The 26,207-nt window shown below is 30.8% G+C and overlaps 1 protein-coding gene across 6 annotated transcripts in view; it reads right to left on the minus strand.

The window, feature by feature from the left end:
* Window positions 1–26,207, minus strand: part of LOC143197764 (uncharacterized) — a 108,643-nt gene that overhangs the window by 30,101 nt on the left and 52,335 nt on the right. For 4 of the 6 annotated variants that reach the window (XM_076406498.1, XM_076406526.1, XM_076406489.1 and 1 more), the window contains exons 5-15: window positions 22,488–22,643; window positions 22,221–22,421; window positions 20,142–20,332; window positions 16,659–16,771; window positions 13,728–13,879; window positions 6,371–6,747; window positions 6,169–6,307; window positions 5,976–6,107; window positions 3,498–3,613; window positions 3,287–3,441; window positions 1,723–1,998 (exon numbers count right to left, since the gene is read on the minus strand). In XM_076406498.1, coding sequence (XP_076262613.1) covers window positions 1,723–1,998; window positions 3,287–3,441; window positions 3,498–3,613; window positions 5,976–6,107; window positions 6,169–6,307; window positions 6,371–6,747; window positions 13,728–13,879; window positions 16,659–16,771; window positions 20,142–20,332; window positions 22,221–22,421; window positions 22,488–22,643 — 2,008 coding nt within the window. The remainder of the gene's footprint in view (window positions 1–1,722; window positions 1,999–3,286; window positions 3,442–3,497; window positions 3,614–5,975; window positions 6,108–6,168; window positions 6,308–6,370; window positions 6,748–13,727; window positions 13,880–16,658; window positions 16,772–20,141; window positions 20,333–22,220; window positions 22,422–22,487; window positions 22,644–26,207) is intronic. The other 2 variants (XM_076406534.1, XM_076406506.1) reach the window with 1 other exon arrangement.

The raw sequence follows: 26,207 nt of genomic DNA on the forward strand, positions 1-26,207 counted from the left end.
CACGGTGCATTGTCTTGGTAAAGCAGCACTTTCTTTTTATTCAAATGCGGCCGTTTTCCGGTGATTTCGTCCATCAAACGGTCCAATAACGCTATGTAATAGTCGCTGTTGATGGTCCTTCCTTTTTCAAGATAGGCAATGAACATTATTCCATACGCATCCCCCACTCCCATTCCCCGCACTCGAATGACTGTCGATTGAACTTCGGAGTGAAATGATGGAACCATGTTTCATCCATTGTCACATATCGACGCAAAAACTCGGGTTTGTTACGCTTGATGATCTTCAAACACTGCTCTGAATCATCAACCCGTAGTTGTTTTTGGTCAAAAGTGAGCTCACGCGGTACCCACTTTGCACAGAGCTTTCTCATATCCAAATATTCGTGAATTATATGATGTACACGATCAGTTGATATCTCTAGAGTGTCTGCTATTTCATTCAATTTCAATTTACGGTCATTAAAATCATTTTGTGGATTTTTTAAATGTTTTCGTCGGTAACAACCTCTTTTTGGCGTGCTCATTTCACCACGTCTAAACTTAGCACACCAATCCTTGATGGTTGATTTTCCTGGGACAGTGTCTGGAAACTCGGCATCAAGCCAAATTGTTGCTTCAACTGTATTTTTTCCCTTCAAAAAGCAATATTTTATCAATACGCAAAATTCCTTTTTATCAATTTTTTTCACAGTAACAAAAGTTGCTTCTGAAAATGGGTCAATGATTCACCCATTTTCAGAAGGTGCTATGTTTGCTGCTTTCCGTCCGAACTATAGCTCGTCTTTTTTGATTAAACATTTAACTTCGGGATATATATGTAGTTATTATATTTTCATTCAGTTTAGTAGCTAGTAATACACTACATCTTTCTGATTTCACCATCAATGAACAAGAATATTCCGTTTCAGTGTCGATGTGGATGGTTCTCCTGAGTTAATCCATGACTATTTGTGATCTGGCTTGTAGCGTAGATCCATTTTTTATCGCTACTCGCAATACATGTCAGAAAAGTTTTCTTTTTTCCTGGCAAGCAGTGAAAGCGTAATATTTGGTCGGCTCACAATGGAATTTTCAGCTGTGTTTAATTAATTAATTTAATTCTTTTTGGATATTTCCTATAGCATGTAAAGGTCTGGAAACAATTATTTCATCAACTGCTCCGCTGTTTTGACATTTTTGAGTCTTGAAATTAATTACCTTCGGACATTTTTTGGTTGTTCATGCTTCTTTTAGTCATTGACATCAACACATCACTTTTAATTCGTTAAAACCAAAACCCACAAATAGAATATGAAGCTAAATAATTTAATAAGTTTCTGAGAGTCCTTGATGGTCTTCGATAGCAAATTTCTTCAAATGAATTTGATGAACCAATAACAAAAGTAATGAAAATAATAACACAATTTTTTACAATTATACTTTTGGATTTTCATACTTTTTTGTGCGTACATAGGTAATGATTTATGAAATAGAACGATTTTAATGTGATTTTCAGTTATCATGACAATGATAGGCAAAAGAGGCTAATATTTATCGACCACCTTTCTATGTCATTTATATTAAATTATATTAATAACTAATTTTAGTAAAGTATATAAATAACCAAATATACAGAAACAAAATAAATAAAATTGAAATTGAGACAGCCTGCATATGAAAGAAGTTTAATGATTAGCTGGTTAGTAACATATTGTATGTTACTTTATAGGCATGGATTTACCTTATAAGATCCACTCTTCTTCGAACTATCTGTACCAGAGTTAGCAGTAATGTAATCGTCAGTTGTAGTACTTTCTGATACGTCTGTGTTAGTTTTGCAGGAATCCGTTCTAGCTAGAAGGAGATCAGGTACGACCGCCGGCAGAGGAGATTCAAGTTGAATTGGTGGCGATTCAGTTCTTTTTGGTCGGTTCAATAGGATCGATGTTCTTTGGTGACTTACTTTTAAGAGTGATGGTGATGGCGATTTAGGACTAACTGGAGATGGTACTTCCAGCTAAAAAGAAATTACTTTATATTATTATACATAATAGTTTGATATAATGTTTTACATAATATAAAAGGTTTAACATAATTTGACGTATTTTTTAAATAATTATAGTTGAATTATAAATTTTTTGTTTGCTTTTTTTGCTTTTTTGTTTCTCTATAAGCTGAATCATGTGTGAATAAATACTAGGGAGTACGAGATTATTTATCATTGAATATCTGAAATGAAGATATTCATTGTGAAGAATATTAATGATTGAATATGGTTTTAGGTAGGGCAAAAATATAAGTGCACAAAAATACAATATTCGCGGTTTATGTTCTGATAATGGGGGGTCTTCTTTAGCTTATACCTCAAACCTCATTCAAAGCGCTGCCATCTATACCTAATTATCTGTACTTTACTGAAGATAGTCATAATATATTTGAGGAAATGAAGAAAAATATTCTTTTGTTTCCTGCCGAAATAATCTCTTCCCATCATCCTAACCCTATAACTAGACGTCACTGAATGATCGAGAAAACAATACAAAGTTACAAGCAGAGCTGGATAAAATACATGCTTTGCTCTAATTTAAATATAAATTAAAAAAATTGTGGTTTTAAGTTTAGCGATAGTTGTTTGGATCCATCATAGATGCTATCAATTACTGTGAAATATTTTCTTCCAGTTAAAATTATCGGATACGTCACAGCATTCACTTGATTCACTCTATCGCCGCCATCATCATGTATTTTAGACGTACATGTCGAATAAATATGTCTATTCATCGCAACATTCGTACTAGTAAAATTATTTAATAAATAGAAGTAAAAATTGCCGTTTAAGCATGAAAATAACAATTGACAAGATACTTGACAATTGGACATACAGTAGAGGTGCAGTTCTGCCGTCTTTAAATATCTGCGTATATAATGGTCGCCATTTTGCTTACAAAAGTTGTTGAGCTTTATTTCCTGCAGAACGCACTCATTAATAAGACTGTTAAATATATTTATGTTCAAATGTATTTTGAGGAAATAAGTATTTGAAATAGAAATTGAAATACCAATTAAAAATTACGTTGTAAATGAGTAATTGAATTACAAATTCCAAATAAATATTTGGAAACCTGACTACAAAATCAGTACGTCTTAAGAGAATACTAAAAGGGAAAGCAAGGAAGTCTCCACTAGATATTAAAGCTTTAAAAGGTATGTCTATTTTCATATGTGGAATTCAAGTTCCAATGAATGAAGTTCTTCAAAACCAATTTATCGCCGCTATAAATAAATTGTTTATATTAATATACTACCTTTGAAGTGAATTTTTCAACAACTATCTGCGGTTGTGTTTGCGCATCGCCCAATTCTTCATCCAGTGTCTCTATATCCATCGATGATCTTTGCTGGTGTTGAAGGATAAGGAGTTCTTTCCGTCTAGATGCAGGTGTTAGAAGATTGATCGACACTATAATGAAATAAAATTATTTATAATCAGAATTACTTATATAGTCTAATACTAACCAGGAGAACTAGCCGACACCACTTCGGAACTGCTGAAAGGGGTGCCGTTGTCCGTGCCTGAGTCAGCTTGCAGAACAGTCACTTGAGATTCGTTCCAATTTCCATCAGATTGATCTCTGAAGAAAGCACATGATGTTTAATAAATAATGATAGTTGCATGAAACTGTCTTAATAAAAATGTATAAGGGACAAAATTCAGTTAACACAAGTTGAGTAATAACTAGTTATTTAAGATTAGAGATACGGAAGAAATATGCTTCAACCGCTGCTTTATTTCTTCGTTCGATGAAATTCTTTTTCAACGCATACGTTTCTTGACAAATAACATTGAATGTTGAGATGTGGAGAGCCAAAAGTCAGGTAATGCTAAATCGGGTGAATCGGGTAGATATTATAATCATTTATTATTCAGCTCAGTGATTTTCGCGATACTTTTTGAAGCTAAAGGTATAGCTGTATGTCTTGTTTTGATGATAAACCAGTGTATTCAGACAAAATGTTTTAATTGTATCTAAATTTACTATTTTACCATTTTGAATATAATTCTGACTCATTAGCATATTTTGTAGATTTAAGAACATGGTAGTAGATCTAAGTCCAATTCATAGTGATCAAATTACTTTATGTTATGCTATCCTTCTAGCCCTTTTAAAAATCTTCCATGCATTTCTGTTCTATTGTTGGCGAAAGCTGTATACAAATCTAAAATTTTAGCCCAATAAAGAACTTCTACTAAATCTCTCTCAGTTACTCGACTATTTTAAAATCTGTTTAAAAATAAAACCATGAACTTAATGGTGCCATTTATCATCGAGTACGAATTTAATTAACAGTTATTATGTTTTACTTATGTTAAAGATCTATTTTAGCTATTAGAGTATGTTTGTTTAATGATTAGATACAGTTGACTGTAAATAATTAAATTGCTTTTGATGAGCAGTCAAGTGTGAATGAATTGATTAAGATAGAATTGTTATTGTTATGTGTTATTCAAATGGATACTCCGATAAGTCATTTTGATATATTAAAATAGTTTCTGTTTTGTAGCGGTAAAAAGTTTGGGATTATTATTTCAGATTATCTAATGGTTTGATATAATATAACATATCATATTTTCACTTTACAAAAACGCGTATTGAGAAAAACTGATACATTAAATATTAATAGAAATATCTTCTACTGGTGTACTTCTACTCAGATGAGCTGATAATCAGAAGCTGTGTCTGTTAAGTACGCTGGGTGCGGCATAACTTCCCATTTCCCAAAATATGTTAAATTAATACCACTGCAAGACTTTATGACCGTAACTATTTCGCTTCGGAGGCAATATGTTTTGTGGATTGTCGTAGTAGATCTACTTTTCATTGGTAGTAATACGTCACGATAAAGTATTATCCTTTAGCTTGGAAACCAATGAAATTGTGATATATTGATGAGTTGAAACGGCACGAAATATAATTTTCCAACCTTACCGTCTCTTTACGTCTGGAAACAATTCATCTATCAACTTGTAGTATTACTGGAACTTAGCACTAATGGAACATTATCATCTAAGTCTTAAGTTTCTAAAAAAACAATGAATGCTGAAAATATATACATATTTTATGTTTATATATTTTATATATTTATTCTTCTTCGAACGAACTGAAAAGTTATGAAATCATCTGTGAAAGATTATTATAAGTTTTATTTATATTATTCAAGTTTACACTTTAGTCTGGTTTTTTATTTCCAGCTTTATTTATATTTTACTCATATTATCTTGTTCATATAAAATTAGTTCTATAATTGCATATAACTCTAAAATGCAATATACCAGCAAGCAACATTGATATTTGATCCCGTACTTATAAAGAAAATGTAACATTTTTACTTGGACTGAACTTTAAAGAAATTGTATCCACACAATTCTACCTATTCTCAACCTGCGTTGCTAGGACAGAGAATATATATAACATTGTGCGAACGGTATGGAAGACAATATCGAAACTCAGTAATGGCCAGCATGGCGATATACGCTTTGAGTGAAGTAGTCACACCTTTTTAAAATAATTGTACTGGTTTTCTCAGTACAAGGCATTCTTTTAAACATTGCACAGCGCCATTTAAGAATTGTTTTAAAATAGATCAGCTCTGACAGATTAAAATATTTTAATGTAAATACAATAATCAAGAGAGAAAAACTACATACGTCATTCATAAAATTAAACTATATATATTATATATATATATATATATATATATATATATATATATATATATATATATATATTAATATATGAAAGAAAAACAATTTTTTATACCTGCTTCATGATTGAATAAATTAATTAAGAGTAGAACATTTATTTCAAAATGGTTTGTTTTAAAAAAATGTATTGTTTATATTTAAATGTGATTTTTACTTTTTTCAAACACAAATGATCTATGTATGATGTAAATGATCAACTATCAATATTCTGATGGATTATAATATTATACCTGATGTCGTCATTGGATGTGAAGGGTGACAACTTAAGTTCAGGCCTTAGAGAAATTGATGGTACAACACTCTCATCGTTTTGTGGTGTAAGGCTTTTGGTAGCTTCAGTGATACCATTTTGAGAATCTTGCCTTTGAAAAATGTTTGTGTTAACAAGTGTTAGTGATGGTCTTTATTGTTTTATTTATTTACCTGTTGATATAATTCTTATTAAATATAAAGTTTTCATGAAATTCTTCATCGATTGAATCTTGTGTAAATAAACAAACATCGGTGGAAGAATAGATATTGTCCTCTAGAGGTTTGCAAATCCCTTCGTTTCTAATAGGTGCTGCCAAACATTAAAATAAAATTTATACAAAATATCTCTACAGCTATAAAAAGAGACTAATACCTTTTTGGAAATACGGTGTAAATGTTCTGTGTTCCTCAACCACGGGAATATTTTCGTGACTTATTGAGTTGAATTTTTTTATATTAGGTACGACTCCGTCATCTTCGAGGTGGTTTTTTCTTTGATGGACCAGGATCACTCCGTCTGAAGCCGTCTTCACCAAAGGTCGTTTCGACATTTTGTCGTGAGTGGGAGGTACTTGAGGTTTGAAGTCTATAAAGATTTCTTGTTTGGATTCGACTGAGTCTTCTGATTCGTGGTCCTCTGACTTGGATAGGGAGGATGTTTCGCTTTGGGCGGGATTATCAGTAGGTAAATATGCAGTTGGTGGGGTCATAACGAAGAATGGCGATCTTGGTGGTTCATCTGATTGTGTCCTGAAATATTGTAAGGTAATAATTTAACTGGAGTGTGATTCATTTTGTAATGTGATGAATTCGTTAGTATTGTATTTGTAAAAATATAAATTTTGGGTTTCAGTTATTTAGTTGTAGAGAAATAAAGATGTTATTAATCTCAATATAAGAAACTGTTCAATAAGTTTACGGATCCATGAATAAATTTTCTAATAAAATTAAATTTAATTTATTGAAATTTTTGTTATGTTCTTATGAAAAATGAAGTAATAAAATTGCGTAATAAGTGTTATTCCGTGATCTTAAAGATAAACCTAGTATACTGTAATTAAATTATCAACGACGATGATGTATCATATAAAATAATTAGTTTGAAGAACAAATATTAATATATTATCTAATTAGGTCTAGATCCATCAAAAAGATATTCTTTTAGATTGGAGTTGTGTTTTCAAATCAATAATTATTTTTCCGAGAGCGGTTTTTCAGCCTATTAAGTTATACATCAGGTGTGTTGGTAATAACTTTCCAGTTTTTTTAGAAGAATTTCACTAGCCATACGTATGAAATGTTATAATTTCATACATGTATCTTTATTTTGACATTAACCTCAGAAATTATTTCTGTTATAATGTCGGCTTTTGTGTCTGAAAACATGCATATGAGTCCATATATAAAAACATATGAAGGTGTGTTTGATAATTGAAATGTGGTGATTTTAACGTCGAATGCAAATAAGGTCTTGGTAGGCTGAAAACGTTTGAAGTCGCGGAATTGCAGGAGTAATTGCATGAAGACCCAACACAAACTAAGAAAAAACTTAAAGCGGAAAAGTTGAATGAAATCCGTGTCGCAATTTGTGAACCATTATAAGCAATGCGAAAAATAGAAAACATCGGGAAGAAGAAGGCAATTAAAAAATCGAAATATTGCATTGAACTTCTGCGTTGAATAGTAACGGGTGATAAAAAATGGATTTGTTTCGAAAATTTGAGATTTTCATGGTTATCAATCAAATTGCTTAGGTTGCAAGCTTATTCTCTATGTTCGGTGGGACCAGGTTGGTCGTATATTGCGAACAATTACTGATTAATACTGATCACTATCAACAACAACTGATGAATTTGAACTTGATCTGATTGAAAAATGCCCACAATACGCTCAAGGATATGATAAGGTAATTTTGCAGCATAGCAAAACATAGCAAAATCAGTCAAAGGAGTTATCAAATCACTTGGATGGGAAGTTTCATCAAATCCGCCGTACCATCCAGACTTGGCCAGCACTTTTTTTCATCGATCGGCCACGCTATTACAGAGCAGCACTTCGACTATTTTTAAGAAGTTTCAAAAAAATCACTCGATAAATGGTTCAGCTCAAAAAAAACTATTTCTTTGAATGGTACATATACATTTCCTGAGATATGGGCAAAATATATGGAATATGGAATTATCATATATATAAAGATATGGAATTAAATGACCAATACTTTGAATAAATGTATTTGAAGTATCAATTGTTTACAAAAATTAGAGCACACTTTATAAATAAAGTTAGTGAAAAATCCGGAAAGGAATTAACGACACATCTTCTATATACTAAAAACTGCTACTACATATTAAAATAAGGAATAATAAATCGTGATATTTGATGAGCACACCACATGAATTAGCCACGGAACTATGTTATACGTCACAAATTAAGATTAACCAGGTTAAGAAGACGGATAAGAGGTCAAATTTTTGGAAGTAAATGACTTCCTAGTATCTTCACTTCAGCGACTATTATATTATTAGATCGGCATTTAATTTAGCAGACAGTCAGAATATGTTTACTTTCACAGGTAGTTAAAGACTTAACATATTGGGAAGCATGTTTATCTTATATTCAAGAATAGACGTAATATGATTATGCTTATGCTATACTATTAAATGATCCGGGGAACTTCGTATAATCTGCATCTATCTTGAAAATTTTCTCCGACAATAACATTAGCCATTTGTTTGTTGTCTAGTCACTAGGTGTTTTGTCAGGTCTGATGACGATATTATGTCTGATGGCATATGATCCAATGCTATTTTAAACACTTTTACTAAATCTTTGTTGTGATGAGGAAGTTTTGTAGTTCTTAAACATAGATGTAGTTTGCTTCACTGTTAGATTGTGAGCACAAAACCTATTAATTTGTACATCTGAATTGCTTATAAATAAATTTAGAAAGATTTACTCTCTGCATCTGTTAGTGGTAACAGCGCTCCTACTAAATGATAATTTTGTCATTATATCTGCAATTGTTTCAGATTTTGTTAATTTTTTTCTGATACAAATTGTAATATTACCAAAAAACTTTTATGGTATAATATCTATGGTATAGTATCTTGAAAGTAGGCTTGAAATTATCATTTATAATATGCGTTGCGCCAAATGACGTTATTTGGAAATAACTATTATATATTTGAATGTTGGTCAAGAAGTGATGAGCGTAATGGATCTGGTGGTGGGAGCAATTGTGGCAATTTTGCTTTTCCATAGGCACAACATAATCCAGCAGATTTACTGCTGGGTTCTAATACCTTAAAATATTGAAAACGATCATTTTTCCAAATGTAACTGATCTGTTGTCACCATATTCTATTTCCAGATCGTAGTGGAATGGTGCTCTTTCATGGATAACAAAAGCACTGCGTTGGTGGTCGCGTCCTCTCCTTGGCTTTGTTAATAATAACAGTTCCCGCGCACTAAATTTGTGACTAAATAATAACAAATGTGAAATACATTTACAAAGTCTGCTTTACCATTTACAAAGTATGTCACTACATATTTCAACTCTATTCTGGGTAATGTTTAATTGACTGGAATAAGATTCGAAATTATCTGTGCTAACGATAACGATATTTGACACTACACACTAAAAAATATCTACATTTGTATCAAGTGTAAGTCGTGGTAAAGTATTAAATTGTGAGTACCGAGAAATTATCTTGTTTTGCCAATGTTTAATATATTATATATTATAATCTCGGTTAGTAAGTCACAAAATAAATTTCTGAATGCACCCAGAAATATTTAACAATCAACAAGCATGTTGGACACTTTGTAATGGAAAACAATTTTTTAAAACTATTTTTCCCGAAATTATTTTATATATACTCATCATATAAACCTTCCCTGGATTTTAACAAATGTTTCAAAATAAAAATTAGCCAAATCGAGGCTTACGAACAGCAATTCATCTATATAGAAGAATGAAAGATGGTTGTTGAGGATGGTTATTTAAAATTTTAAGTAAATTTATGATACTACAATTTTACTATAAAACAGCTTTGAACTTATTACATAATACCAAGTTCTACACCGGCGGAATTATGGTTTCACCAGAAAATTACATTAACATTGACTACTGTCGCTTAAAAAACATGAAAAAAAAGCGCAATATTATCTTTCCTCAATCCATCATTCCATTTTTGTCGATACTTTTGTTATCAATAGGGTTGTTTGGTTTTACAAAAATATTTTTCTACCACGGCTGGCAAACGTTCAAGGGTCGTTCTCGATAAAATCGAACCGGCTGGAGCCATCCAGAAAATAGCAATAGGTTAAAACTTATTGTCGATTTAAAAACGCTACATTACGAGCATTCCGGCTGTTTGGTCGAAGTTTTCAAAATATAGAGACGTCCCGAAGCCAGTCCCGACGGAATGCCTTTTACCCGATAACAAAGTAGTTCGTTGTTTTTGATAGACGAAAGTAATTGAACGGATTTCGATCGTGTAAAAATACGTTCCCGAATAAAAACGTCCGGCTTTTTGTCCGTCGGATATAAGTTTATAAAACAAGGGCAAATTTCATACAGAAACTTTTACATGATACGAAAATAACTGTTGTAATAGAGTCATTTTATTTGCCGTGATATTGGAATTGTTTTTAGTTGTTTTCATTCGGTTTATTATTTTCGTTAAATATTTGTTCAGATACTATACTGGCTAAAGATAAGTTCTAATTGTTTTATAAATGTTTTTATATCGTTTTTGTTTGTGATTTTTGGGCTTAATTTGAACTGAAATTTAAGGTCTTTAGAGTCTATCCATTAAAGTTTTAGTAGAAAAAGTAAGCTATTATAACTACCAAAATTAGTATTGACAAAGATACCCTTCAGGATTGTGATAAGAAAATGTATCGTATATATAATAATATATAGAAATATTATCGTCGTAATATCTACCATATTTTTATTGGACGGAAGAGGAGAGTATCAATTGTCTAGATTTCCAGAAATGTTGGCATAGAAGGTAATGAAAGAGCAGACTACGCAGCTAAAGAAGCCAGTCGAAATGGCGGACAAAAATAAATAATCTTGTTCAACCTGATTGGGAAGACAATAATAAATTATGATTTATTAAGCAAATTTTTTTGCTTCTTTTATAAAGTCTGTTAATAGGTATAAACAGGTTAATGATTGGACATGGTCAGTTCTCTCATTCTTATCTTATGGCTGGCTCTTTGTGTGATCATTGTGGACTAGCAAAATGCGGTGTAACATGTTTTACTCTCATATGAAGCTCTAAGGTCTATTCAAGACAGACATAACGCATCCAGATATCTCGAAGCTTTCTTTACTACAAACTACATCATTTTACAAAATTCTATGTTGCTTCATCCAAGTTATGTCATATTTAATGTTACTTTATAGACACTAGACTGTTTTAACTTTGAAATCTTTATATTATATTTAATCTTCTGTTTTTATCTGAATATATTTACATGTTATGTAGTATGAATTACATGTTTACATTTGTCCACTAAGTATAATTCAAAGTATATTCAGTAACATTACTATCAGAGTCCTAATTAAATAAATATACAGTTAAAATCGTTAAATAACATAAAGGTATCGAAGTTACTATAGTATCACTAACACCGCAGGTGAATGTGAACTTCATCCAATTAGTTTTGATATCTGTCGATCTTCAATATTTTTAATATGTTCGTACTGAAAACTTACGATGTTTTCATGTTTATATGAATGGCGATGGATAAACATAATTGATAATAGTTTGATAGTTATTTGCTCCAGTACATGTTTTAAAACGCCAATCCTTGTTAATAAGTTTGTGATGTTTAACATTAATTCTACAATTGCGTAATGAAACGCATTGTTTATTGTCTATATTGAAAAACAATTTATTTTTTAAATATTATGATTTGGAATTAATTCTTATTATTATTCTTATTATATTATTGTATAAAAGATCGCACAAGTAAGTTAATATTATAACATAATATTAAAAAGCTGGTAAAAGTTATTCAATTTAGAGGAAATAATATTTTAGTTGACAAAAACATGATGAAGAATTGAGATAATTGTACAGTAAGGATTCATGACTAACACTCCAAAAATTATGTATAGTTATTTTGGGTTGAATTATCAATAGTTTACCAAACAAAACCAAACCACACATAGCTTTGGACGCGAAAAACAATAAAGCAAATTACTCATTTTGCGAATTGAAATACGTTTAGAAACCAACCATCAATTGATAACTCAATCTGTTATCTGTTAAGATCTACTGTGAACCGTTAAAAGGAAATGAGGGAATAACTAGGTCCTACCAATCCAATTGAACAGTGTATTGAAATGAACACGGCGAATTACGTCAAGAGAAATTACAAATAAATTTGAAATAACGAAATGGAAACTCTTGTTTTGATGAACGTGGCCTGTTCGGGTAAGATTTCACATCCTATCAATATTAATATAATGGGTCGAATCATAGATTGCATCTTAAGAAGAGGAGATTTTATGGCGCGGTATTCGTATTTTACAAATTTCATTTAAAATAATTTGAGCATTTTAAAAATGTTACAAATTAATACCTCATATTTTAGCCCACTAACGTCAGATTTTAGCTGTTTTCAAGTCGTTCGGAATAAAACAATCATAAATATAAACACTGATTATAAAATAAAAATAAATTTGGTATTAAAATTATCCAGGGGTGTTTCTTTTTATATATCGAATCTTTTACTTTATCAGTCTATTTTACTCTATCTTATTATTTATGTATATTATACTGTGTATTATCTTATATATATTATTATCTTGTATATATTTTAATTTTTATTTTCTCTCACTTATTGTATTAAAATCAGATTGCATTAATCAGCTGTGGCATAAGTAAGTTGTAGTAGATAATTAATACTCCTATATAATTGCAAAGTTTTTATGTATATAAAATATATTAATCTTCATAAAATATATTATTTTATAAAATACTATTTGAATTATGATTACATTATTTCTATCTAGTTCAATAATTTGTTGAATGAAATATAAATGATAATACAGTTTCTATAATTGCATAATATTGTATTGCCTAGTAAAAAATAATGATTTCGACCAGACTGTGAAACAAAACGTTAGACGTTTTGCTTTTTGCGAGATAACCATTATAAATTGATATATGTATACCCTAAAGATTGTAGCCTTGATGGTACTACTATGCTAGATTAGTTAGTTAATATCAGGCGACAAAATCATTCTATTGTGTTTTACTGTTTATTCTATTGAGTATTATCATCAAGCGCTCTTTTTACACATCCGCGTATTTCTTAAGAATTATTTAAGTAATGTTTTACATAAAACGTTTTCAAGTCCAAAGAGCTGTTTAAATCTGCCTAATTCGTTGATTGTTTATTATTATATGGTGGGTAATAATTTTAACAATTTCAATTTATTTCCAACCATTTAAGATAATTCAAATCAATCAATCAAATTCAATGAAAAATGTAGACCCATGTTATCTCTTGAGATCTAATTGTATTTTCTCGGTATGCTTGATATTCATTATCGGAATGTTTGATGTTCAATTATCTTTAGTGTTGTAGTCACAAAAATTATTCCATTTACATGGTTTTGAATTGTTATCATCATTTTCTGTAGTTCTTATAATAGTACGACTAATAATTTTAATAACTAAATTATTTTTTTAATTGATACATACCTTTGCAGAGGCTCGTGATCCATTTCAGGCTCGAAGAAGTTAAATTCCTTGCTAGGCGATATGATCAATTTGTTGCTGGCTTCCGATAAGGATTTGGCCAGTTTCCTACCATTATAGCCATTGGTTTGTGCCGCTTGTGAAACCATTTTTACCTAAAATTACCATTTTGAAAATTGTATATAATATATAATATCATTTTCCTTAATTCGAATTGTTTGATTTGCATTCTATGTTAAATTGTAAAAACCATTATAATAAAAATAAAGTAAAATTGGTTTCCAAAAACTGAGTTTTTTGGCTTAATTTTATCTAAGAATGCCTAGGATCGTAGTTTCTTATTATTTATCACTCTAAGAATAGTAACCAACATTAAATATTCATTAATTATATTTATAACAATAGTATTTTGTTTAAAAGTTCATCTGTTAATTATTATTCTTTGCGCTTGGTTAGATAAAAACAGTAGATTTGGGAAGGTTGTTAATATGTTTAAAAATTTGTTTAAAGCCAATTCATTTCGATAAGCAAATGTTAGGATTGAGTAATAAATAAAACTGAGATAAATTAGGATCGGTTGAAATGCTTATATCAAATCAGATTGTGTCTAGACATCAACGGTCTGTGGTTATATTAACAATTCTAAAAATAATATTAAATATATTCAGTTTGGGGGAAGTAAGGTTAGACGAACGGTCCTCGGCATGAAGCCTAGCCACTAGCCAATGACTAACTTAGAGACCATCCCAGAATACATTCGGTTTTACCCAGTCTGGTTACTGGCGTGACTGGGATGGTTATTCCTTGTCGGATTTCCCACCGTTTTTTATAAGGTCCTATATGAGGTCTATATAAAGTAGGATTGGAACCCTCGACTATAGCAACAGTAGGAGGACCGTCCTGTCGCGTTAACCACTGAGCCTACAAAGCCTGGTGAATCTGGATTTGTGACTTCTCATTTTTATATCTGCAGAGATAAAATATTCTAGCATTCTAGCTACATGTCCAAGATATAAAATTATTCGTTCATCTTACGTTCGCTTTAATAAATCAATTATGACATGACTGTGTATATAAGTTACTTTATTGAGCAAAGAAGAAATCAGTGATCATGGCGCGTTACCGGCAATGTGTATGGCGCATTGTAGAGCATAGTTTTCGAAAAAATATAGAAAAAAGGATCAATATTACACTGCACAAAATTCATGCGGAACCAGGCTCGGCGATTGTGCTGATAGATTTACACCTTTGAAAACATCCTTTGATCAAATATATTTTCTGTCTTAACCAAAACAAAATGTTCAAGATGTAGCGAATGATAAGTGCATTATGTGGATGAACGAAGATACTGTAGAAATGTCGAGGTGTTCTAGATAATATCCTGAGTGTAATATTGTAGATAGAAATAAAGCAAATGATATCTGATAACTAAAAGTCGACTAAACTCGATAAAAAAGTTAAGCAGATATCTGGGACACATCGAGTCTGCTTAAAATTGAAAATAACAGAATACATAACAAGGTTACAGAGCTTTTCTTTTTATAAATGTTTGGATAAAATATTAACAAAGCACGTATATTGCTCATAAGTCACGCGATGAATAAATATTTTACAGGGAATGGACAAAAAATTTATTTTATTAATAATTTTTTGAGGCACCATTTGCTTTTAAAACAGCTGCAATGCTTTGCAGAATAGATTTGTAGAGTGAATAGTTTCTACCATTGCTACAATGATGCTGAAGTTGGAAGTCTACTCCTTACTTTAAGCTCCAAATTTTCTCATAAAGCTCAAATTATGTAGAAGTTTGGCGACTGTGCTAGCGTAGGAAGATGCTTGATGATATTGATGATTTGATGCTTTGATTGATGATATGCTCCTCAAACCAAGACTGAACCTTTTTGGCTGCATGTATGGGCGCGTTATGGCCATGAAATATGGCAGGGTTTGGCAGCAGTATGCTAGTCATAGTAATACATTCATCGTTGAGGTTGTCGATATATTTATTACCAGTAATACGGCTAGTGATGTAAATGAGAGGATTAGCTGAATGTGATGCAAAACGACAATGCCACACAAATCATAACGGAACCTCCTCCATGGTTGACTCTAGAAAGTAGGTAGTCCGGAATGTAGATATTTTGAACTGTTCAGGTTTTATGATCGTTGCATCAGTTCTTTCGTAACCTGTATAACTATTACCTGTAACCAACTTTCCATGTATACTGGTTTTGTGGAGTATCCGCGTTATTGTTTTTTGTCGAAACAGTGTCAGCTAAGAGTGTTCTGCTCTGTGTATTGCTGTCGGTCTCGGTGAGTTAATCTTAGGTTTCGAACTCTATTTTTCCTCGCCGATGATGTTTTGCTATGTTTTGTGTATGTTGTCGCTACCGCGGATACGTTACTACAGCTTGTGAAATGATAAATAATTCAGATATTTTCATCACATACGCTTTAACTTGTTTTGGGTTTTTTTTTTAATTTTTCTACCCTGTTTGCTAACTGACTGAAATTGTATCGCTTCAGTCTGAAATATTTGCATTTAAATGTTAAAATTATGGACATGTTGACAAATATGGTTGTATTAGTATGCTGTATTGTATTTAGACTAAAGTTAATTAATTAATCATAAAAGTCTGTTAAGCAAAAGTTTAAGAAATAAATAAATGAAACAAACATTTTATATAGAGAATAAGTCCTCGGGCATTAACGAAAAAACGAAAACTGATCGAAATTTCTTTTGCTAACTTTCGTCGCTATAAACCGAGTCTGAAGCCGCAGAAATCTTTTTCGGTTCGACGCTCATCATTCATCGATTACCAAAATGCGGCGGCTTCAAAACGTCCCGGCTGCCGTAAATTAATGTAACAAAACCGCGCTCTTTACACAACAGCAATTAATTTACGAGTCGGACTGGGCCAAACTAAAACTCACTTTCTGGATAGTTCTCGGGCTTAAATGAATATTTCCGGGGTTTATTGGTTTTCTTCCAAGACCCACTTCGGTCTGAGTGGCTTGCGTTTTCATTGGTGCTCGTTTAATCTTATCTGAAACAAAAGTAACAGGAGAAAGAGATATAATTATTGATAATTCTTTATAAATACAATTTTTGAACATTTGTCAAATTTTTATGGATGATGATATGTACTTTTAGGTTATTTTAAAACTACTTCTTTTCATTAAAAAAATGGCTGTTATTATGCCAATATATATTATACTTGCTGTATTCCGAGTTATGAAACGTGAAGGATTTAAACCAAAAACTTTTAATATACTTGAAAACTATTTTTTATTAACGTAAAACGGTCCTTTATTAAATCAACTGAACAAACGACACTGCCAATTAAATTATATTTTAATGTAAACAAAATTTTTGGATATTTATATATAATTTTGATTCATTTATTCATTTGATATAAATAGCCGTAAAAGAAAAGATATAGATAAGTATAATAATATTTGATATTAAATTTATTATTATGTACTAAATACTCTACAAAAATAGATATTGACATTTTCATGTGGAAATAAAGAATATTAAAATCTCTCTAAAGCTTTGAAGGGCATTTAATGGTAATAATATTACTGTATAACTCTTAAGTTGTTTTTACAGGTGGATATTGTTTTGCTAAATAAATTACAGGTTTACGATTTCAACGTAAGAAATATATAAGTATTATAAATAATAAAAGCTAAATATATAAAACAACTCCACTATATTGCATTTGAAATGAAATTTTCACTTCGAAAATAATTCAGTATTTTCACACGTGTCATCAATAAATGCTTTTCCTATTATAAAATAAATGTTTTTTCCTGTCTTAAAATAAGTTATGTGTTGCTGAAAGTAATCTAAAATAGTGCTCTTAGAAATTCTTTATAAAAATGATAAATCAACATTTATGGATATTGATGTGAATGCTGGCTTGCCCTGGATGTGGTAGTGAATATATATTATGATTAAAATACAATAAATTATATGAAAAAGAGAAAAAATAAAAGAAAATGAAGGGAGAAACTATCGAAGCAGGAAGTTTGGCAATTATTGTGGTAAAAGGTGGAGTAAATATTAATTAAAAAATCTTAACTACTGAAATAAGGTTAGCAAGCCGACTACGCGGCAAATTAAGGTCTATATATTGTTCGAGATAGGACCGTAATAAATATAAAATGAGTCATGGAAGAAAACGAGTGTTCCACGTTAAGCGATATAATGAGAATATTTTAAGCATAGATGGAAAAAATGATAATAGAAACTAACAACTGAGAATTCAACTCATGAAATGAGGTGAGGAAAATGAGGTAATAACTAGATAGAGAAGAACAAACGTAACAGAACAAACAAAAAGTAAATTGGTTCTAACGTTTTTTGTTAATCAAAAAGATGTTTCAAGATAAGGAATTGGGAACTCAAATTAAATGATCCATCGCTTCTGAGATATTGTTGGTATATTATTATTAGAGATTAAGTAAAGGATAATGGGTATTAGTAGATAAGTTACTGTAGAAACAAATTGTAAGTTTTATAATTTCGATTTACTGTTTAATAGTTTAACTTTTCATGACTTAATAATAAATAAGACCTTAATAAACATCGTCAAAAAATTACAGTTACCATAGTATTCCAACAATGGCCCACCCTTGTTGAAAATCCCTACATAAACGCAAATAATTGTATTTGATACGTATTTATTGTGAGAGAATTAGATTTTCTATAAAAATCAAAGTTTCATAGCTTTTTATATTCATATGGATACCCAACAAAAAAGAAAACAAAAGTAAAACAATAAATCTATTGCAGCATAGGAGAACTTGGGAGGGCATATTTAAATGGTAATGCTATGGAGGGGATATGAAGCAGATGTTGTGTTATCTTGACTTTATTTAAATCGGAATAAAAAATACAAAAGCACGCGCATATAAAATAAAGTGGAGTTCATAATGAGAAAATTTGTTTTGTTTTGTTAGAATATTGTTATTATAGATATAATAATCAATAATTTAAAAAAACGTTATTGGAATAATTAAAACATTAAAAGAAAATTATGTATGCTATGTATTAGTTTACATCATAATGTAATGCTTCAGTGCCTTTAATAGTAGATAGATAGATAATTTGTAACAGTGATATGTTAGAAATTTATGAAATTTCATAGGCATTTTTATTGGATTATTGTTTGTTCATGAAATTTAAAACCTGAAATTTTATGAATATTAGTTATCAGTTTAAATTCGTTATTATTTTATGAAGACATTTATTGCAGGAAGTCATCGTATTCTTGTGGAAGTTTATTAAGATAATTCTCTTTTCCCTTCTTTAAATTTATTTCAGTGCTTTCAGATGTTTTTACGTTATAGGAAGACCCATTCTAAACATATGAATGGCTTGCGAAATTGTCGGATTATATTAAATTAGATGATTACTTAAACATAATTTTCAGATGTTTAAATATTAAAGGAGCGAAACTGGATGCCTTTAAAAGACTATTTTGCATGTTCGAAATGAAGCTTCCGAACCAGAAAAATATATCGTTTTTTCATCGTATTAATGTTGAAAAGTGTATATACTAGTCACATTTGTTTATGATTATTTGTTTCAAAAGAATATATAATATTTTTTATTAGATCAGTGCTTGCGAAAATATATGAAGTTAGCTATATGTGTTATATCACGTTAATGATATAACAGGACTATGTGTTTATGTTAGACTGAAAGGTGAGTAAGATGTCCAAAAATAGGGGTTTCGTTTTTATTAAAATATAATTAATTCGGCAGTACCCCTTGAGATCGATCTAATAAGTTGTCACTTCTTTTCGTAAAATAGAATAGTTCTAAGTAAAATACAAGTTTTTGTTTTTCAATTCTACACGTTTCGTGGTTGATGGTTACATGTTTTATAACTTACATATTCTTCGGTTTTTAGGCAGGTCAAGATTATTTTAATATAAATTTTCTTTAAATTATTGTTCATGTAAAATGTACATTTAATCTATAATATTGATATTAATTTATAACTATCTCTTAAGACATTTTTAAAAGTTATTATCGATACTTTTAAAACGTCTATGTTTCTTATTATTATTGCATTTTTTATTATTTGTTATTATTGATAGTTACTTTGCAATTCATCAGGCTAATAAAGGAAGTGATATATTTATATAATGTTATGATATATTCAAGAGATTTAAAACGTTTTTTTAAATTAACTATTTCTTTACTTTATTATTTATCAACGTCGATGATGTTTTTTCCAACAATTTCAATGTTTAATGTTTATATTGTTTATATTAATATAAGTAAATATTCATCAATATTATTAAAATGTGTAATATCAATACTTCATATATTTATTTAATATTACCAAATTAATAATGTGTATAGAACAAGACATATTTTGTTGGTGACATTATACTTACCTAAAATAACTACATTTTCCGACTCGGGTTGTTTGGTGATAGCTCTCACCTCTTCTGCCTTTCTTACCTCCAACAATCGTTCTTGACTTCTGGTGATTCTATTCAGATGACTTGATGATGACGTTAATGAAGACATGGCGTCATCAAATGACGTTAAGGTGTGAGATCGAGCAAAGCTAACATGTTTTTTCCTTAAACATATTGTAGAAAATGTTTCATAGTATTAATAATGAGTTAAATTTAGTTCTTGATGACTTTTTTTTCCTTTTTCAATTTGTTTATTTAATATGAATCTATAAGTTAGAATATAATAATGAGGAATATTAATTGGTTATTGAAAGTTATTAGAATTATTTTGAAAAACTCTTTGTTTGCTGTCATTATTAGAAGTCAATCATTTATCATGGAGAGGTGAAGACTGGCTCGCATCATGAATTTAATAATCCATTGGGAGTATCCAATGGACGTTAAAAAGTTCCATCATTTTTAGGGAAACATATTCAGCTTCCAAAGCTACCGAAAGTGAGGGCCAACATATATAGTCGAAAGCAGAATAAAAATCAATACAAACGACAATCGCACATATTCCACATTTAATACGTTCCTCCATAAAATAGCAGTTATCTACACAACCGCTATCATCTTATCTAATTCTTGTCTATTCTTCTTCGTTTGTTTTTTCGCTTCTAAATACGAAACTTCACTTTCCAGCACTAGTTTGAGATTTTTTCAATCGGAATTTTGAATTAGTCAATAATAGTCGACTTCCTTTATTTAGAGCTTCCATATCAAGCCATTGTTTAGATTCAACAGTATTTTTCCAAAAAGCGAAATTATTTTTTTAGTTACACTGTGTGACAATTTTTTATCAAATATATATATTTTTATATAATATATATTTACAAATAGACAATAAATCAAAATAGCTCTGAAAAAAAATGACAAAATATTAACTTTTGCTCTTGTGAACAGTAGAATCTTTTTTCATTATAAACGCGTTCACCTTGTTCGTCACTTACCATTCCAATATTAGGGTAGAAAAATCGAAATGGGAATGCAGGAAATGTATTTTTAAAGACATTCTGAACCACATAGTTTTACGTTTTTGTAACAAATCATTCATTAAAAACTCGGCATTTTCACTGACGCCTTTACCATTGACTAAAATTTCATGAATTACTTTCTTTAGAGATAATCAAGCCGCTAACACTTTCGAAGTAGGATTTTCATCGAATTATTTTCTTATAGGTTTTCTTATTTGTGGGCAATCAAAAATGCCTTCTTTTAATTTGGCATCATTAATTTAGAGAAAACAGTTTTCAGATATAAAAATTCTTTACCATATTTATCCATGGCCTTGACAAAATTTTCATTAACCTAAGTTTTATATATAATGATGGAAGAATCACATTTTCTTGTGGAACAAGCGATTTATGTTCAACGTTTGATTTGGTAGAAATTTGGCCAATATTTAACTTGTTTGTTAGTGGTTTTTGGGATCTCTACTATCCCACAAACAGAGAAAATAACAGTATTTCATGAAACCACCCTGTAGTCCAAGCAATATAGTAACAATTTTTAAATCAGCTAAAATTCTCGAGTGGTATTCGTTGTATTTGAATAAGTCTAAAATTAGTTTCATGTTTTCATACGTTTCTTTTAAAATCACTGGATATGTAATTGGTAAGGAAGGATATCGACTGCCATTGTGGACTATTACGGTTTTTATGCGTAAATAGTATTCTCACTGTTCTAAGGAACGTGACGTGTTAGACAACCATATTAATAAACAAAGTTTTTAACAATGGAAGAAGGAATTCAAAACACTTAATATGATTTATGTTATATTTTATCATGGGCCTGTCCATAGTGGTACCCTTTACGTTTCAGACCGGAGAGATATGATAAAAATATTTTTGTCTGGAACTGGTCTTAAGTTTCAAATCATAATTATTACAAATTTAATTTTCAGCAAATTATTGTACATAAAACTATTATTTTGTTGCAAATTCAGTTATCTAAATATAAAATCATACTTGTATTGATATTGTTCATAAGATAACTGATGGGAAAGCTTACCCAGCTTGGGCATTGGATGGAATCTGATTCCGATATGACATATCCAATATGGACTTTGGTTTCTCCATTCTAACTGATTCGTCATCGGATGGCATCCAGGTGTAGCGGCTTGGATCAGCAAGCGGTTTCCTACGAAAGTAGGAGCTCTTCAGGTCGACGTCGTGACGATAGATCTCGGGCGTTAGGGGCATCCAAGGATATCTGACAGCAACCGATCAAAACCGCGATTGTTATGGGAAAGGGATTCGTCCTGGTTCTGGTTCTTACCTTTGCCGTTTTGGAAACGGGGCGTATTCAGACGGATGTCGTTTGTAGAGTTCGTAGAGGTTTTCATCTGATGACATTTTCTGTTTGACGCAGGCCGTTAATAGAGAGGAAGCACTACGAGTGGAACATGGGGAACTATGATGAGATGATATGCACCTAAAATATAAGAGAGCATAATAATGTTAAAACATAAAGTTTTTATATTTGCGGCAGAAATAAATTAATATTCGTTTATAATAGGATAGCGAAACACGGGAAATATTCCAGACAGGGTCATGTTTAGAATGTGCTTTAATGTACTTGTCGGATTTTACACGTATCACTTCTGAATGCACGTGCAACTTTTCTCACATGTAAAGTTCGTCAAGTTTTATGTTAAACAGTTTCGTGAAAATGCGGAAAAGCTTTTCGCCGACTAAGTGCATTGTCAGGATATATACGCGGATTTTATTCCTAGAATCCTTAAACCATAAAAATAAAGGTTTCTTATTGATGATGCTTATTTGATTTGAAACTGTGGTAATAAAAACTTAAATTATGGCTATAATACTATGTATGTTCAAACAATATTTAATCGTTATATTTAATCACAAAAAGTTAAAAGTCAATGAAAATAAAAATCTATGAAAAGTGGAAATTGTGTATCAGGATAGATTAATCAAATCAAGTCCCATCTCCAAAGTTACTAACGATTTTCAAAAAGTATAGACTCAAATTACATCAAATATCCAAATCCCCAATCGTGTCACACGGCTTCTCAAGGAAGACGGAAGGAGAACTAAAAAAATATCAATCAAAAGAATAAAGTTCTCAGAGAGGTGGAGACTATAACTCCCTTAATCCAGAAGATCAAAGGGCAAATAATCGCATTCTCTCAAATCAGAGACGCAGTACACATTTGAATAAAAGAATAATAGGAAATTATCTGGAGACCGACGAAGGCACTCGAGAATAGTAAAAAGAGATATCCTGCGACCTACAGCAGCTAATCCAACTACCTTTTTATCATACAGATACTTGCAAGGATGCTTTGCCACTTTAAAATAAAATTAATCAATGCAAAATCTGAGAAAGATAATCATTCCAGTCACGAGGGTAACCCAAGTTGGTCACTCGCCAGTCGGAAGCCTTAATGCCGATGACTATAATTCGAAACCTATGTTAAGAAGTAGGTCTAGTCCATCTCCATTACAAATAGCTTATTGATTTTTATAAATATTAAAAAAAATATATTTTAGTCTCCTTTTTAACAAAGAGGGTTTATCTGGACTGGACCTACAGTTTAACGTAAGCTCCGAACCACGGTCGTTGGCATTAAACCAACTTAGAGACCATCCCAGAACCTATCTGGTCTTACCCAAGCTGGTTACTGGCATGACTGGGATGGATTTTCCTTGTCGGATTTTCCACTGTAGCCTAAACACATTTACAATTACAATCACAAACATAAAGCACATCCATGCTACAGAAAGATTCGAACCCGAGACTACCAAGAGGACTGTTCTGTCCACTGCGCCAACGAAGCTGGCATATTACTGAATTAACTATATTAGTTAGGAAATGGAATTCATCATATGATCAATTCCATTTTCAGGCTGAAAAAATTTCATGCCACCTGGAAATACGCCTATATCAAAGTTCTTTCAAAAAAGGGGACAAATCACTTTATTGTAATTGTCCTATTGGGCTTATAACCAAAAACTGCGGCAGAGTTAAATGTAAAGTAGAGAAAAGTGCGACACCAAAATTTTATTTTCAAGGCATTCAATTTAGGTAGCCTTAGTGATCTTGCAAACCTGACACATTCATAATACAAAACACGTATTTCGAATCAAGATCGGTTTTTTTTTCGAGTAGGATGCTAAACTGTTGCTTCATCCAATTCGGAGATACAGAACTCAAATCAAAAAGCGAAATCCTCAAAGTTGAAACACTAAAAAATCTGCGTCTTACGTGGATGACTCTTTCTACTTTCATTCAACGCTTAAATGAATGAAATGATTAAATGTCCAAATTAATCCATATAAGTTTCAATCCATAATTTTCCATAGTAAGCACTCGCTTGCTGAAGATACTTTATCGGTTGAACAAGTTCCCATTACGTGGCTACAAAAAGTTATGTCCTTCATGAAAATTAAGATAAGTGTAGGTAATACGAAGTTCACTGGACCATCTAGTTAATTCATAAAAATCTCATGCGATAATTAGCTATAATCAACACTCCCTTACTGAAGCAATTTACCGGTTAGAGTTCTCATTGTGTGAATACATAAATTTTTATACTTTGGATTCCGTTTCGATAGCTCTCTAATATTTCGATAGAACATGTACCAGATAGAATATGTTCGAGCACTTCTTGTGTTATTTACTGCTATTTAAGAGAAATAAGTTCGGATAAAATTGAATATTTATGAGCATTACTTAAGTAAATCAAGAGTTCAAAAGACGCCTTCAAAATTCATTCAATCTATCAATCAAGAACCATCGTGCAAAATCTATAGAACATGTCCATGGTATGCATTTAATATCCCGTGAAAGTTTCGTAAAGATGGATCCACTACAATAAAGAAAGTTCTCATGAATTGACTAAATAAATAGCTTTTTAAATACTTATTCTTCATATAGACCTGGTTTGGTACTTAACTTTTTTTTTGATATGTTAAAATTAAAATTTTAATGTTAGGTTTACTTTTGTAAAAAATATAATAGTCAAAATACTCATTAAAATGCTCACTTAAATTGTTGTTTAAATAGCGTTTCGAAATTGGTCTTTAAAGATGAACTGTTGCTCATGGTGATTAAAATTAACTTTTTTAATTCTTTTTGCGATCAAATTTGAAAATATAAAAAGATATCTTCATGAGAATTCACTTAATAGCTTTGTATCCTATAGAAACACATGTGTAGTGAATAAAATGTTTAAATCAAACTTTTCTGGGTGAGTTATAAAGAATTTGTTGTTTTATATTTTAAATGTATGTTGTTTATTAGAGTTTTTTGCAACAATATTATAAACATGCTTTTAAGATAATATAAACTTCTATAAGTTCTTGGATTCTTGCCAGCTATTTATATCCATAAAAACAGAAAACAAAGTGTTTAATATCCAGAAAAAACTTCCTAAAGTTGCGTGTTCTTCGGCCAAACTAACGACATTTAGTGTTAATTAAATTAACTTTAAAGAGAATGTTTTACAAATGGTCTAGCCAAGTTTCCCATATTATTTCAAGTCATCAACTAGCAGACGTAAAGCATTCAAGTTGAGAACGAAAACTAATTTTAGTTCCAGAGACAGTTTATTCCAGAACTCACATTAAAGTTGTATTGTAAGTGTCGTGTTATAGATACAAATTAGCAGTAAGGCAAAACTTCATTCCAATCTTTCGGGAGCTATAAAATTGCTGCTTATATTCAAGGCAGTTGCATATTCGGAGATAGGAAAGTTGGTAAAATATGAGTTTTTGTTCATTTCGTTGCTAGGAAGGAGAATATTTCAAAACTAACTTTAAAATTAAAATTAACTTTTTTGGTAGCTTCTTTTAATAATTTTAAAACTTAGGTGTATTTTGTTATTAAATACTTGTAATAAACCGGTCGATAAATCTTCGGCCTAACTAAGAAAATAGTTTAGGTTAGCTTTTTTATTCGAATTACATTTTGAGTTTATTTTTTTCATTTCTATATTTTTAAGATTTGTAGACATTTACACAGTTGGGTGGT

This window comes from Rhynchophorus ferrugineus, unplaced genomic scaffold (genome assembly GCF_030347505.1).
Source record: "Rhynchophorus ferrugineus isolate W39M unplaced genomic scaffold, kcgeb_rfMv2 rfM1, whole genome shotgun sequence".
Taxonomy (NCBI): Eukaryota; Metazoa; Arthropoda; class Insecta; order Coleoptera; family Curculionidae; genus Rhynchophorus; species Rhynchophorus ferrugineus.